Source organism: Chinchilla lanigera, unplaced genomic scaffold (assembly GCF_000276665.1).
Source record: "Chinchilla lanigera isolate Chin_1 unplaced genomic scaffold, ChiLan1.0 scaffold00104, whole genome shotgun sequence".
NCBI lineage: Eukaryota > Metazoa > Chordata > Mammalia > Rodentia > Chinchillidae > Chinchilla > Chinchilla lanigera.
The window spans coordinates 4438981-4453878 of NW_004955505.1; the positions used below are offsets into that span (position 1 = coordinate 4438981).

The following is a 14898-nucleotide window of genomic DNA, read 5'->3' on the forward strand; positions in this document are numbered from 1 at the left end:
GACCTTGACCACACCTCAGCCTCTCATATGTTGGAAGTTCAGGCATTACGGCCTTCTGCCACCATGCTTGGACTCTTGCATCTTTTTTCAAGTAGCAGCTGTTAAATTGTAGCCTCTCAAACCTGCCTACAGGGGCTGGGGATTTAGCTCAGCCGCAAAAGCGCCTGCCTGGCAAGCGCAAGGTTGTGAGTTCGATTCCGGGTACTGGAGAAAAACCAAAAAAAAAAAAAAAAAAGATCAAACCTGGCCTACAGATTCCTTAGACTACACTGAGATCGCTAAAATAAACCTAAATTTTTCCTTTGAGATAGGTTGTGTTAATGAAGTTGTTTGTATAGCTTCTTTTGTAGCTTTATTAAGTTTTGATTCAGATTTGGATTTGGATTATTTCAAAACTTAGGGTTTTTTTTAAACATTTACATAGTCTTAACTGGTTGAACATCTCTAATATGAAGTACCTGACATCTAAAATCCTCTATAATCTGAGACTTTTGAATACGATGTCATGAGCCCAATGTTTCAAATTTTGGATCATTGTGGATTTCAAATTTTTGGATTAGGGATGTTTAACCTGTATATGATTCTGTTCAAACATTTTAAATTCTGTTCAGAATCTTTAACATGTTTGAGGCTAAGATTATGTTTTTTTTGTTTTTGTTTTTGTTTTTGTTTCTTTCCGGTACCAGGAATTGAACTCACGACCTTGTGCTTGACAGGCAAGCGCTGTGCTGCTGAGCTAAATTCCCAGCCCCTAACATTATGTTTTGAACTACATTTTATTTATTCAATAAAATACATAAAGTACCTACCCCAGGAGGTGCAATGCAAGAGTAGTAATATAGTGTGATGGAGGAAGCGAGGAAGTAAGGAAATATGTAGGGGTTTGGGGTGTAGTTGGTGGTAGAGGGACTATTTAGTGTGTGTAGGGCTCTGGTTTGAACCCCAGGCCTGGGGAAAAAGGGAAATAAGCAGATATATATATGTTATGTATTGTATGTAGATGTCACCCCAAGTGGTGATGTGGCTTTCAGAGCTGGGTGGCCCTGGATTAAGGGTGTGATACTGGGATTAAGTGTATGGATAATGGAAGCCCCACTCTGTGTGTGAGTGGCATCAAGCAGCAGGCTGGTAGCCTGGATGGAATAAAGGAACAGAAAGAAGGCTTCCCTCCTGCCTGCCAGGCCATGGGCTTTGCTACATTCTGCGGTGACCCTCTGCTATGCCACCCTGCCTTGGAGTCAGCCAACTCTGGGCTGAAACCTCTACAAACTGTCAGCTACATAAACCTTTCCTCCTTTAACTTTGGGTGTCGGGTAGGGTATTTTGTCTCATCCATGAGAAAAGTAACTAAGACAGATTTTGGTACCAGAGAAGTGGGGTTGTGGGGTTGTTCTGTGATACTACTTGTCCATGTAGTTCAGAAGCCTTTGGAAGTGGCTTGCAGGAAGAGTTTGGAAAGGTTTGGAGATACTGGCTGAAGAAGCAACCCTGATATACTGTAAACTGAATTTGATGGGAGATTCTGGTCAGAGCACAGAAGACCAGGATGCTGATAGAAATGTTGCTGGTGAAGACCAGGCTAGGAGGTTTCAATTAGGAACAAGGACTGCATTGACTGTTAGACTCCAGACCATGTGTGTTAGGCCTTGGCAGAAAATTTGTTTGTGTTTTGCTCATATTGAGAGACTTTACCTGAGACTGAGATTGAGGGCAGTATACTAATTAATCTTGTGAAAGAAATTTTAAGGCAATCTAACATTGAGACGGTGGCATGGCTATTGTTAGGGGCTTTTAGCCAAATCTATGTTGAGAAGAGAAAGAGCCCAGCAAAATGATTTAAAAAGTTTTGAGTTTGGCCAGAAAGAAAGCTACAGTAAAGTTGCAGCCTGCAAAGATAGAACAAAGAACTTGTTTGTTGAAAAGATTAGCCGTAAAAAGCCAAGTATTTTGGGAGAGGACATTAGAAAAGATGGCCTTCAGGCATCACAAGAACTGCTCTTTGCAGTCTCAAAATTGCAAAAGTGAAAGACTTTGCTTTGAGAAGAGAGCCTCAGAGCAACATGTTCCAGAATGGCAGTGGTCTAGAGAATTCATTCCTTGGAATTGGGTTCACAGTGCTCAGCAGTCCAGGTATTTCCCTACAGCTGAGAGAGAGGGAAGCCTGGCTACGGCTCGAGCTGGCAGAAGACCTTGGCATCATCTATGTGGTGTTGGTTTTAGGTGCACGCAGACTGCATGCACCTAAAGTTGTGGGGTTAGGAAAGCTTCCACCTAGAGTTCAGAAGGCCTGGGAGGCCAGGCAATGTGCCTCTGAGAGGGCAGTCTGTGAAGTTGTGAGAGTGAAGCTGAAGGTACGGTGGAGACCCCAGAAGATTAGCAAAGCCAGGAACATGGGTTGTCTGAGGAAAGCTGCATAGAGTGAGCAAAACCAGCCCAAGAGAGAAGGCAGGGGAGCTGCAGGGAGCTGCAGGCACCTGCAGTATCATATGGGTGGAGCCACGTAAACTTTTTGGGGGTTCGTACCTTGCCACAGATTGCTGCAGTGCTAGACATGAAACTATGGGATTTAATGTTTGCCCTGCTGGATTTTGGACTTGTTTTTGTCCCATTACTTTCTGTACCCCCATTTGGAATGGGAATGTTTATCTTGTGCCATTGTATGATTTCATTTGTGCCTTAAATTTCAGAGGAGACTTTGGATTTGGACTTTTCAGCAATGCTAAAACTGTTGACAATGCTTTTTTTTTTTTTTTTTTTTTTTTCCTTGAGATGGGATCTTACCATGTGGTTCAGGCTGTTCTTAAACTCACTGTATAGCTCAGGCTGGTCTCAAACCGATGGCAATCCTCCTGCCTCAGCCTTCTGCTTGCCGGGATTACAGGTGTGCATCACCATGCTCAGCTAGCAACTCTTAAGAGATGGACTAAATACTTTTTGCATAAAGGGGTGCACATGAGTCTTTTGGGGGCCAGAGGCAGAATGTTACGGCTTGTGTCTAGATGTCCCCCCAAAAAATCAGGCACTCACATGGAGCTTTTTAGAAGTGACTGGGTTAGGATGTGTGAATGTGGATTAAGGTTGTGGATGATGGAAGCCCTACCTGGGTATGGATGGCACCAGTCAATAGGCTGGTAGCCAGGATGGAGTAAAGGGACAGAAAGAAGGCAGGTTGCTGTTATTGGTTCAATACTTTCTGCCTGCCATGCCATGAGCTGTTTCTCCTTTGCCGTGCCATGCTCCCTTGGAGCCAGCCTACTGGACTGAAACCTATACAGACTGTGAGCTGAATAAACATCTCCTCTAACTATGGGTGTTGGGTATTTTGCCTTAGCAACGAGAAAAGTAATAAAGACATTATAGAATGACATTAAGGTGAGGTACAGGATGAGAAGGGATGGTAGTCAGGGACCTAACCTGGTCTGGAGAGTGAGGACGGCTTCCCTGGGAAGGAAATACTTCTGTTGGACTTCAAAGAGGAATGGTACTTAGAGAAGAGGACGGGAAGACGAGGCAGATGTTAGCTGTATAAAGGCCCTGAGCAGAGAGGAGGGCTGGAGGTGGTTTCAGCCTGGAATGACTCAGTGGATGGCAGAAGCATTTTTTGAGCTTGGAAATGCTGGGGGATAAAGGGCTGTGGGAGAATGGGATGCATTGGGGTAGACTACAGAGCTCAGTTTTCAACCACTGATTTTAAAGTCCCTGTGAGATATTAAGGCTTGTGTCTGGTAAGTATTTAAGTATATGACCTTGGAGCATAAAATTGCAGTGGTAGTGAACCTATGGTGTGCATGCCACGGCAGGCTATTATCATTGAACGCTCTAGAAAGTGGCAGTACTGGTGTAGAGATTTATCATCTGTATGTCTGCTAGAGGACCCATTAGAAAAGGCAAGTCTATCTTTGGCAAGGGTATAGGTAGCAGAACTGAAGTGTAGGTCAATGTAATAATTGCTAAAAATATAGCACACTTACTGAGGGTCAGTCATGACTCTGAGTGCTTTATAAGTATTAAGTCATTTAAATTGTGTAACATCTGTGTATCAGGTCCTATTATGCCTGTTTTACAGGATGTTAAAACTGAGGTGAGAGAAGTTAATAGAAATATTGTTGTAAATAACCATCTGGAGAAATGGGAGACAAATGGAAGATGAATGAAGGGAAAGCTCAGAGATATTTTTAAAGCAGGATGGTACCTCTGTGTTGAAGGCTGCTTAGAAGTCAAGTAGATGAGAGCATTCAAGGCTCCATAGCTTTAAAGGATGGGATTGACATCTCTGACTGCAGCTACAATACTTCTGGTGGAGTGGTAGAGTCAGAATCCAGGATGGTGAGGTCTGAAGAGGAAATTGAGCTGAGACTTGAAAGAAGTGGTTGGCCAGAGAGTTTTAGGTCTTTCTTTTTGAGGTTAAGAATGATTTGGACTTTTTTTTTTTTTTTTTTTTTTTTCTGGTACTGGGAATTGAACTCGGGACCTTGTGCTTGCCAGGCAGGTGCTTACACCACTGAGCTATATCCCCTTCCCGATTTGGACATTTAAAATGCTGATTTAAACATCAATAGAGGGGCTGGGGATTTAGCTCAGCGGCACAGTGCCTGCCTGGCAAAGTGCAAGGTCGTGAGTTCGATTCCCGGTACTGGAAAAAAACAAACAAACAAAAAAAGCATCAATAGAGAGGGAGAAACTGTTAGAAGACATTAAAGAGAATCACAGATGAAGGTTTCCTACGAAGAAAGAATTGCATAAAACCCAGGAGCACAGGTAGAAAGACTCCTGCACAAAAGAAAGAAGCCCTTGGTGCACATTCAGGTGACAGGAAGTAGTTAGTTCCCACCTGATGCTGGTTTTCTTGAGTCAGGTAATTCCTTTTGAGAGTAGCTGTATATTTCTCTCTAGTGTTCCATTCCTCTGAGGACTCCATACTGTGGTTATATTGTCTGCCCAATTCTTGTTTCTATAGCTGGAAAACCTGCCTCCTTTTTCTGTAATGAACTGTATGGTTCAAACACAATACTGCATGTAAGTTACAATGCACAGTAAGGCAAACCACCTTTCAGCTCAAATAATACACCCACCTTTCAGCTCAAATAATACATTGTCCATACTGTTGAAACTCCTTCCTGTAACTGTGACTCAACTCCTGTCCCTTTTTCTTTTTCCTGTGTGTGTGTGTGTGTGTGTGTGTGTGTGTGTGTGTGTGTATTGAACTAAGGGCCTCACATATGCTAGGCAACTGCTCTATCATTGAGCTACATCCCCAGAACTTTTAAAAAATTTTATTTTGAGATAAGGCCTTGCTACATTGCCCAGGCTGGACTGGAACTTGCAGTCTGCCTGTCTCAGCCTCCTGAGTAGCTGAGATTACAGGCATGTTCTACTGCACCCAGCTTTGCTTTCAGTCTAATTGTCTTAAGTCATTTCTCATCATTGGAACGCAGTATCTGACACCTACAACTTAAAGGAGGACAGACTTATTGATGTAGGGAGTAGCTGAAGCTGGAAATCAGTCATACTTAGGGGGCTAAGACAAAGCCTGCTGGAGAAGAGGCAGAGCGCCTCCAGCCATGTAAACTAGCTATTCCAGTTTCCAGACCATTCCTAGGCAGAGGTTGAAATTGACATCACCTTCCGGCTGTCTAAATAAAGGCTCTACAGTTCTTGGGCAGTTCCTTTCCTCCCCTCAGGAGAGAGAGGGCTGTATCTGACCTCAGCTTTCCTCTGTCTTTATGTCTTTGTCTTCCTGCTGTCCCTCTCCCCAAACACGAGAGCTGAGCAAGATGCAGCGTGTGCTGGCTCATGTTTTTGGTTCATAGTCTGTAACAAGGCAGGATGGCATGGCAGAGAGACATGACAGAGGAGGGAGCTGTTCACACCATGGAGGCCAGGAAACAGGGAGTGAGGGATGCCCTTCCAGGCCATAGGTCTGGGGGCATGTGTCTTCTGACCAGGCTCACAGCAAGTCAGCTTGAAGCCCTGTACTCCAGCCGCCTTTCAGAGGTCCTCGGAGGGCATGAGGCTTTGGGAGGAGACCCTAACAATAACAGTTGTTAGGCTCATAATGAAAGGGCATAGGAGTTCCTGTCTCTCTAAACTTTTATAGAGGTTTAGTATTACCAGGCTTTTTTCCAGGCTTTATTGAGATACTGTGTACATACCATAAAATAAACCCATCAGTATATGTGTATAATTCAGTGATTTATGGTAAATTTGTAGTTATACTGTTATCACCACAGTCCAGTTTTAAAACATTTCTGTCACCTCCTAAACTTCCCTTTTTGTGCTCTGCCCCCTCCCTCCGGTACTGGGAATCAAACTCAGGACCTTGCACTTGCTAGGCAAGCACTGTGCTGCTGAGCTATATCCCCGGCCCTGTGGTTTATTTCTATCTTTGTATTTTTGTCTTTTCTGGACATTTCATATAAAAGAAAGTCTTTTACTTTTTTTTTTTTTTTTTTAATGATACTGGGGGTTGAACCTAGGGTCTTCACATTGAGCTACACCCCCAGCCCTCTTTGCTTTTTTATTTTGAGACAGAGTCTCACTGAGTTGCCCATACTGGGCTTAAATTTGAGATCGTCCTACCTCAGCCTCCTAGAGTCCTGGGATTATAGGTTTGTGCCATTACACCCAGCTGCATCTGACCTCTTTTCTTACCGTGATGTTCTTGCGCTTTGTCCATGTTACAGTCTGTATCACTATTTCGTTTCTTTTCATTGTGACTAGTATTCCATGTGGGGACACATTTATCAGCTGGATACTTGAATTATTTTTATTTTGGATTGTTCAGAACTGTCTTCCTGTATAAGGTCCCATACTTACCTGTATGTGGATATATTTTTCATGTCTTCAGGTGATACCTGGGAAATACTATGCTGCTTTAGTTACTGAGGCTTCATAGGTCTTCGTGTAGTTGGGCAAGTTCCTGTCTTGTTCTGTATCAGATCAACTCCGAATAAGATTGAGTTAAATTCCAGTGAACAACCTATACCTTCTCTAATTATCAATTTTGTTCACTGTGAAGTCTTAAAAAATCTTGCTCCTTTAATTTCCTCTAGGACATTGCTTGTTATTTCAGTTAAAATAATTGTTTATTATTTTTTACACATAAAGTTTAATAAAAATCATTAGTTTCCTATTAAAATCCAACATTTCAATCAAAAAGTATATTTTTCATCCCAATGTAAATGTCTTTGTAGTAACTTGTTCATCTGTGTTATATTCACTGTACTGCTTGTTTAATAGATACAGTTGATGAATACTGACAAAATAATCCTATTGTCATCACTTTGAAGATATCAATATATAATACAACAAGCATTGTTAATTCCCTACCACTTTGTTTGTAACTCTGTACTGTCTGTAGTGTTCCTTTGCTATTTTGTAAAGTGTTGTCTGTCTGTTAATATTTTCCTCCTTTTATTTTTAAAATTAAAAAACAAACAAACAAAAAATAATCCTACTGTCTTACTGCACTTAAAATATGCTGTTCTCTGATCATAAACTTTATAGATAGGGCAAAATTTGGGCTTGGATTTCTAATATAAAAATTAAATTTCTAGCCAGGCATGGTGGAAAATGCCTGTAATCCCAGCACTCAGGAAGCTGAGGCAGGAGCATCACCATGAGTTCAAGGCCAGCCTGGGCTATATAGTGAGAGACTGTCTCAAAAAATAAATAAATAAATTTCTAGGATTAAAGTTGAAATTTTACAATTGTATTGATAGTTTCTGTCCTTTTTTTTCTTTAGGTAAGTACTTTTGTTTGTATGTATAGTAAATATAGTTCATAAAGTTTGAAATTTGCCTGTATTTAGAGAACACTTATTTTGACTTGGTTTTCTTACCATATTTGGTAGGAAGCAGTAGAGAAGTATGAAGAAGTGCTACATAATTTGGAATTTGCCAAGGAGCTTCAGAAAACCTTTTCTGGATTGAGCCAAGACGTGAGTGTGTTTTGTTTTTTATAAAACCAGTTTAACCACTGACCTTGAGAAAAATATCAGCGTCTAATAACAGTGCTAGTTACCATCTATCTTCTGCCAGTATCCTTCTGGGAACGGGAGGTTGAGAATAGCTAGGTTTTCAGATTTGTGGAATCTTAAGGGAAATGCTATCCAAATGTGAGACATTTTATATAAGGTATCAGTTATTTAATGTGTGTTATTTCATTGTGGAATTGTAGGAATTTTATCACCACCCATTATCTCCTGTCTCTGATTATAATGCAAGTCAAATTTATTAAGTTGCTTCTACTGCATCTGTAAAGATATTAAATATGCCATAGTGAATATTTTTCCTGAGGTTTTACTCCCATCTCTTGGTCCAAATCCATTAGGATTTATGAACATCTTTAAGAGTTTCAAATACTGATTCCATATCAATAATGCATGTATAGAAGAAATCTTAGGTTTTTTATTTTGTTGTTCTTTTAATCTTCATATGTTGGAAAATATGCGATACACTGGAAATACTACAATAAAAAAACTGTAAGTGGACATCTCTCTGTTAGGTAAGTGGGAACAGATGTACCTTCTGGATAATGGCAAGCCATCCTGGATGTGTATATTATTGTTAGATTTAAGGTAGTGTAGTTCTGAGGTTTGGAGTAGGGCCAGGCCCTACTACAGATTATTACACACAGATTATTTGAGGGGAAGTTTAAGTTCCATTAATTATAAAATAATCTTTTATGTAAGGCACTGGGTTCACACCAGAACTGAAGACACAAAGACCAAAACCTCTGATTCTCCTTTAACATGTTCATGATAGGGCTGTCACCTGTATGTCTTGCTGCCAGTTGGCTCTGAACCCCTGATGACGCATGCCTGACTGTCCTATTGGGTGGCACAGGACAGTCCCATTGGTTAGTACAGCTGCCCGGTGGGTCAGTCATGCATGTACCATCCATGGTTTGAGCTGGCAGGAATGGGTTAAGGATCCAATTCTTAAGTGTGAAATTCATTTATGTTTCTTATACGTGTAGCTGGCAGGTAATTTTATCCACTATTTTTAGGGTGTCTGCATTTTGATTGTGACCCATCACATGAGATCATGTGTGAGATTTTTTCCATTTGTGATACTATGTTGGTGCTCGATAAATTTCGGATTGGGAGCATTTTAGATTTTGGATTCTTGAGTTAGGGATGCTCACCTTGTATTAATATTTGCAAGACATTTTATATTTGTTAGGTTTTTAATTCCTTATGCTTTTTTGGTTATTTGCAAACTGACCATTTTAGTTTAAATATTTTCTTCTTGGAAATTAAAAAAACTGTCACTAAAACTCAAATATAATTTTCTTAAAATATTTGGCCTAGAAAGACTTGATACACTTAAATAAGAAGAGTAAAATCTTGAGGTTAGTATGGACAGCACTGATTGGTCCTTTGCTTCTCACAGAATGTGGTGAATTGGAGGTACTGGCTGTACAGCATATAGCCTGGAGTTAGGAATCAGAGGTTTGGACTCCCTTCCCTCTGATGACTTGAGACAACTTGGTTCAGTACTCAGTGATTTCTTTAGATGGAAAAGGAGATTAGGGCCACACAGCCTGGTCAGTTGGACAGTCATGAGGTTTATCATCTAATCTCAGCTATTGGGGACTAGATTTTGTAACGTGAATTGCTGACATAGGTGTGGAGAGTTGACAACCTGCATTTGTTTTAACAGCTACTGAAAGCGCAGAAAAAGGCCCAGAGGAGGGAGCACATGCTAAAACTTGAGGCTGAGAAGAAAAAGCTTCGAACTATACTTCAAGTTCAGTATGTATTACAGAATGTGACACAGGAACATGTACAAAAAGACTTCAGAGGGGGCTTGAATGGTGCAGTGTATTTGCCTTCAAAAGAACTTGACTACCTCATTAAATTTTCAAAACTGACCTGCCCTGAAAGAAATGAAAGTCTGAGGTAAGCTAATGAAAAGATTTTTTGAAACAGAACATATAGCATTTAAGTTATGTATATATACATATATACACACACACATATATATATATAAAATTAAAACATTGACTTGATTCTATAGGGGATGCTCTAAAAGGTTTAATAGATTTCCTAGAAAGAAAGTGAATTTGAATGAGAACACATTTCCTTATTGTAGCACTAATTTTAAAAATACCTGATCATCAAGGTATTTTTAATTCTATGCAGGTATTAACTACAGTATAACTATATTCCTAAAACCTTTTCAGTATGTGTCTTTGCCTTCTTATTTCTGCTGCGCTTAAGTGGAGATATATAAAATTCAACTTGGTCAGTATTAAACTTTCAAACTGAGAATTACTTGTTCTTATGCTTTGAATAAGTACTTAGATGATGATTTAAAATAAAAGTCATATAACTGGTGCTACTTAATTTTTTCCCCTATAGTGAGCCATTTATTTTGTTACCTGAGTCAATCAGTTAACAAATACAGTAGATCTTTATACTTTTGCTAGGTTAAAGGCAGGTTGTTCTAACTTTTGTATTTACTAGCCATATTAAAGCAGAGTCAAATGTATTAGAAGTCAGCCTCAGCCAGCTGTGGTAGTGCATACCTGTAATTCTAGTATGTTGGAGGCTGAGACAGGAGGACTGCGAGTTCATGACCAAGCTGGCTACTTAATTAGTTCAAGGTCAGCCTGGACTGCATAGTGACACCTTGTGTCAACTATCCCTTCAAAAAAAAAAAAAAATGGCCGTTTATCAGAAGAAGCCTAATCAGTCGGGCGTGGTGGTGCACACCTGTAATCCCAACACTTGGGAGGCTGAGGCAGGAGGATTGTTGTGAGTTGGAGGCCTGCCTGGGCTACATAGTAAGAGCCTGTCAGAAAAAGGTAAAACCAAAAAAAACCAGAAGAAGCCTAATCAAGCTAAATTACCTATGGGTAGCTGTGTGTTAATAGTGTACTCCATCAGCACCCGTCTTCCTTCTTACTTTGATGTGTGCAGGGAACACACCTAGCTTTAATATGTAAAATGTCAGCAAAAGGTTATTGAAAAAAAATAAGCTGCTGTCTTTAAAGTTAAATGCAGTTCTTAATGTTTCCATTATACTTTGGTTTTCTCTAGGATACAGACTTGATAACTAAGAAATGATGCTGCATTAGCAGCTCTAAATTCTTGGTCTATTCTTGATAGTTGTATTTGGTGACATGTTTATTTTAAGGAAAAATTCTTACCTGATGAAATCCACAAATTGGCATTTAATTACCTTTTATGAATTTCTGCTTCTTGTTTCCGAAAAGGGGAAAGTGGATGCGTGAATGCTTTGACTGTTAATGGGTTGTATCGCATACATTGTACTGCTCCCTGTGTGCATACGTACTTCTAAAGCCACTTTGTTCTGCTGCTGCTTTTCCTTGTCAGTGTTGAAGACCAGATGGAGCAGTCATCCTTGTACTTTTGGGACCTTTTGGAAGGTAGTGAGAAAGCAGTGGTAGGAACGACATGTGAGTTTCTTCTACTCTGGACTTATGCAGTAATACTAAACTTTATGTCTGGAAGTTTAGTATGCCATTGAGGGTCTACACTGTGTCAGTCCATCAGAACTTACATGTCTGACAATGCCACGTTCATTGGGAGACCGATCCCTTTGTTTAGTGCTGCTAAAAGCAGCTATTGTGTAGTCCTGCTCGCTCAAATGGAGCTAAGGGAGAATTGTGAAGTGGCAAGTCAATGTGATTGGGAACAAGAGCTGGCTTCAACACTAGCTTGATCATTTTGGGGTTCGCGTCTTCATTCTTAGTGGTAGTACCTGTTCTAGTTAAGAATCTTAAATTCATACATTGTGAATATCAAAGCTTGCTTAACAGATCAGCAGAAGAAAATAGGAATGGTTTGGCTCTATTGAAGCATTGTTGTTTGATTTGAAAATGGTCTAGAGAGAGTTCTTCTGGCTTCCTAAATAAAGTATTTCAAATGACCAAATACAAGTATCCAAACAAGAAGTACATAGCTCTGTGTACTGGCTTAGGATAATCAAAACTCCCTAGACACTAATAAATGTACTTATTACTAGTTGCATCCCTTATAGAAGATATCCAAGTATTTGTAACTACGAAGATTTCTAATTCCAAGCTTAAATCACAATGAAAATGTATTTCTTGAGTCAGGCACTGTAGCATGCACCTGTATAGTCTCAGTTGCTCAGGAGGCTGGGGCAGGAGGATTGCTTAAGCCTTGAGCCCAGGGGTTCAAGGCCACCCTAGACAATACAGTGAATCTTGTCTCAAATTTTTTTTTTTCTTCATTAGAATACAAATTGATACTAATAGTTTGCAAAATAAAGCCAGGTGAAATGGCATGTGTTGCTGCTACTTGAGAGGAGGATTGTGAGTTTGAGGCCAGCACGGGCAACATGATGACATACTTCTCAAAAAAAATCAGTAAATTGTACATTTATTATACCAAGCAGTTATTCTCCTAGTACCCAAGAGATGTGAAAATAGATGTTCACATTGGTTTTTATGCATGAATGTTCATGCCAGTTCTATTTTAACAGTCCCAGTTGAATACACAACCTAGATGCAGATCAACTGATAATGAACAAAATTTGGAATGGCCATACCATGCAATCTGCTCAGCAATAAAAAAAGAGATCAGGGGCTGGGGACTTAGCTCAGCGGCAAAAGCACCTGCCTGGCAAGTGCAAGGTCGTGAGTTCGGTTCCCAGTACCGGAGAAAAACCAAAAAAAAAAAACAAAAAAAAAAACAAAAAAAAGAGATCAATTACCTGTGCATGAAACGGATCTCAAAATAATCATGCTTAGTGAAAGAAGCCAGACAATAAATGAGTACATATTGTATGATTTCATTTATGTGAAATTCTAGAAAAGACATAACTGGGTTGATAGGTTCTTGGTTACCAAGGGGCTCAAGGAGGGAATTGATTGCCAAAGGGGCATGAGGGAACTTTTTGGACTGGTGAAAATGTTTTGTATCTAGGTTCTGGTGGTGGCAATATGACTATATTGTTAAAATTGTAAACTTAACATAGTGAATTTTGTGCTTCTGAGCTATATCTCAAAGCTGATTAAGAAAAAAAAAAGACCAAATCTATATCATAGTATTCCTATGAAAAGAATAATACACCCAAATCAAGTATGGGAGCTCTGCCTCGTTTGGGAATTATGTTTTTATTGGCCATTTACAATGAAATAGTATTTGGACTTATTTGTAGTGTAGCACTTTGACATCACTTTAAGATTTTTCTTCATCTAATAGTGATGTGCTAGGAGTGACGTACAGCATAACTCTATAGAGTAAAATTTTAGTCATAGAATTTTATAGTTTATAAGTAGTTAAAAGATTGTTCAAAATACTGATTTCATTTGAGGAACAATCCTTTATTTCAACAAATCCTCAACTAGTGGGGAACATAGAGTAGTTGGCAGTTGTGATGTGTGTGGGACAGATGCTAATGTGTGCATTAGTGCCAGTAGAGTCTTTGAAGAGGATTTCTGCTTTTTAGCCATTTTTCAAATGGTGGAAAGAGAGGCCCATAGAAACTTACGTAATTTGCCAAGCTTTGATATTGTAATCTTTCAAGTTTATATTGACCCAGCATAAAATAGGGATGGACTGCCTGTTTATTTTTCACAGTACTGTCCAACTCTGATTCTCCCCAATTGTAATGACATACTGTAGCTAGCATAAAATTAGTATTCCTTTGCCCATAATGTGACAACCATGTCTTAATCACTCTTTATTAGATAAGCACATGAAAGATCTGCTGTCTAAACTACTGAACTCAGGCTATTTTGAGAGTATCCCAGTTCCCAAAACTGCTAAGGAAAAAGAAGTATCTTTGGAAGAAGAAATGCTAATACAATCAGAAATGAAAAAACAATTAGTGAAGACTGAATCTATCAAAGAGTCAGGTTTGTTGTAATCTCTGAAATTTTTTGTAGCTGAATTTTAAGCAGTCATGTTAAAATTATTGCCTTATTTTAATTTGTTCGGTTCTGGGCTAGGGATTTAGCTCAGTGCACATTATCTGCCTGGCAAACCTGAGGTCCTGAGTTCGATTCCAAGTACCCCCCCTCAAGGGGAAAAAAAAAAAAGAAAGAAAGGGCTTGCATGGCCTTTGTCCTAATTTGTTAGGTTCTATATGCATGGTTTTCTTAGTGCAAGATAAGCATAGCTTTAGAAAACATCAACCTTTATTGCCATGACTTATACAGTGAACCCTAATAGCAACATTAGGTTATATTTTAGGTTTAAAATGAGACAATTATGGAACCTGAATGAATCTGTTTTAAACTACCAGTGGGATAATTCCATTTAAAATTGTGGTTTAAATGTAAGGTATAGTAGAATAGTATAGTAGACTGAATATAAAGTTAGAATACTGGTGGGAGAAAAATTGGCAGAATTTGGGAAGGAAACATACTTCTCAAGTGGTCATTCTCTTGGGAAAGAAATATTTTAAACAAAGTTTTGCCTTTTTCTTGAAATTGCATTTATTGTAAAGAAGGCAGGGTTCTGGTGTCCACAAGCAAGTGTCTAGACATTTTCCAAGTTTATTGTCCTTTACATCTACTACTAGGTCCAGGGCTTTAGTGTCTCCTCACTCCTTTAGTGTCTCCTTTTACCCTCCCTCTTGACCCTGAACTGATCTAGAAAGCCCCTCTTCTAAGCTGAGATGACTCATTGTTACCCCAAAAGACCTGAGCTGTAATCCACTGTAATATAAAGCTGTATTTGTGGGTAGGGGGAAATACCCTTGATTTTTCAATAAAAAATAAACTTGTAGCTTGAACTTGACTTGAGCAAAATATCTTCTGTAGGAAAAGCCTGTACATTGAATTTGCCTCAAGCCACATGCTTTTTCTTCCTACTTCAGTGCTGGGATTGAACCTAGGGCCTACTGCATGCTGGGCAAATGCTCTACCACTGAGCTACAACGTTAGTCCTTCACA

The 14898-nt window shown here is 39.5% G+C and overlaps 1 protein-coding gene across 1 annotated transcript in view; it reads left to right on the forward strand.

Moving 5' to 3' along the window:
* The window catches only part of Caprin2 (caprin family member 2), a gene marked incomplete at its 5' end in the record, with an annotated part of 45514 nt that overhangs the window by 7060 nt on the left and 23556 nt on the right, over positions 1-14898 (forward strand). Inside the window, 4 exon segments of the mRNA XM_013505958.1 lie at positions 7853-7939; positions 9666-9904; positions 11345-11427; positions 13690-13857. Coding sequence (XP_013361412.1) covers positions 7853-7939; positions 9666-9904; positions 11345-11427; positions 13690-13857 — 577 coding nt within the window.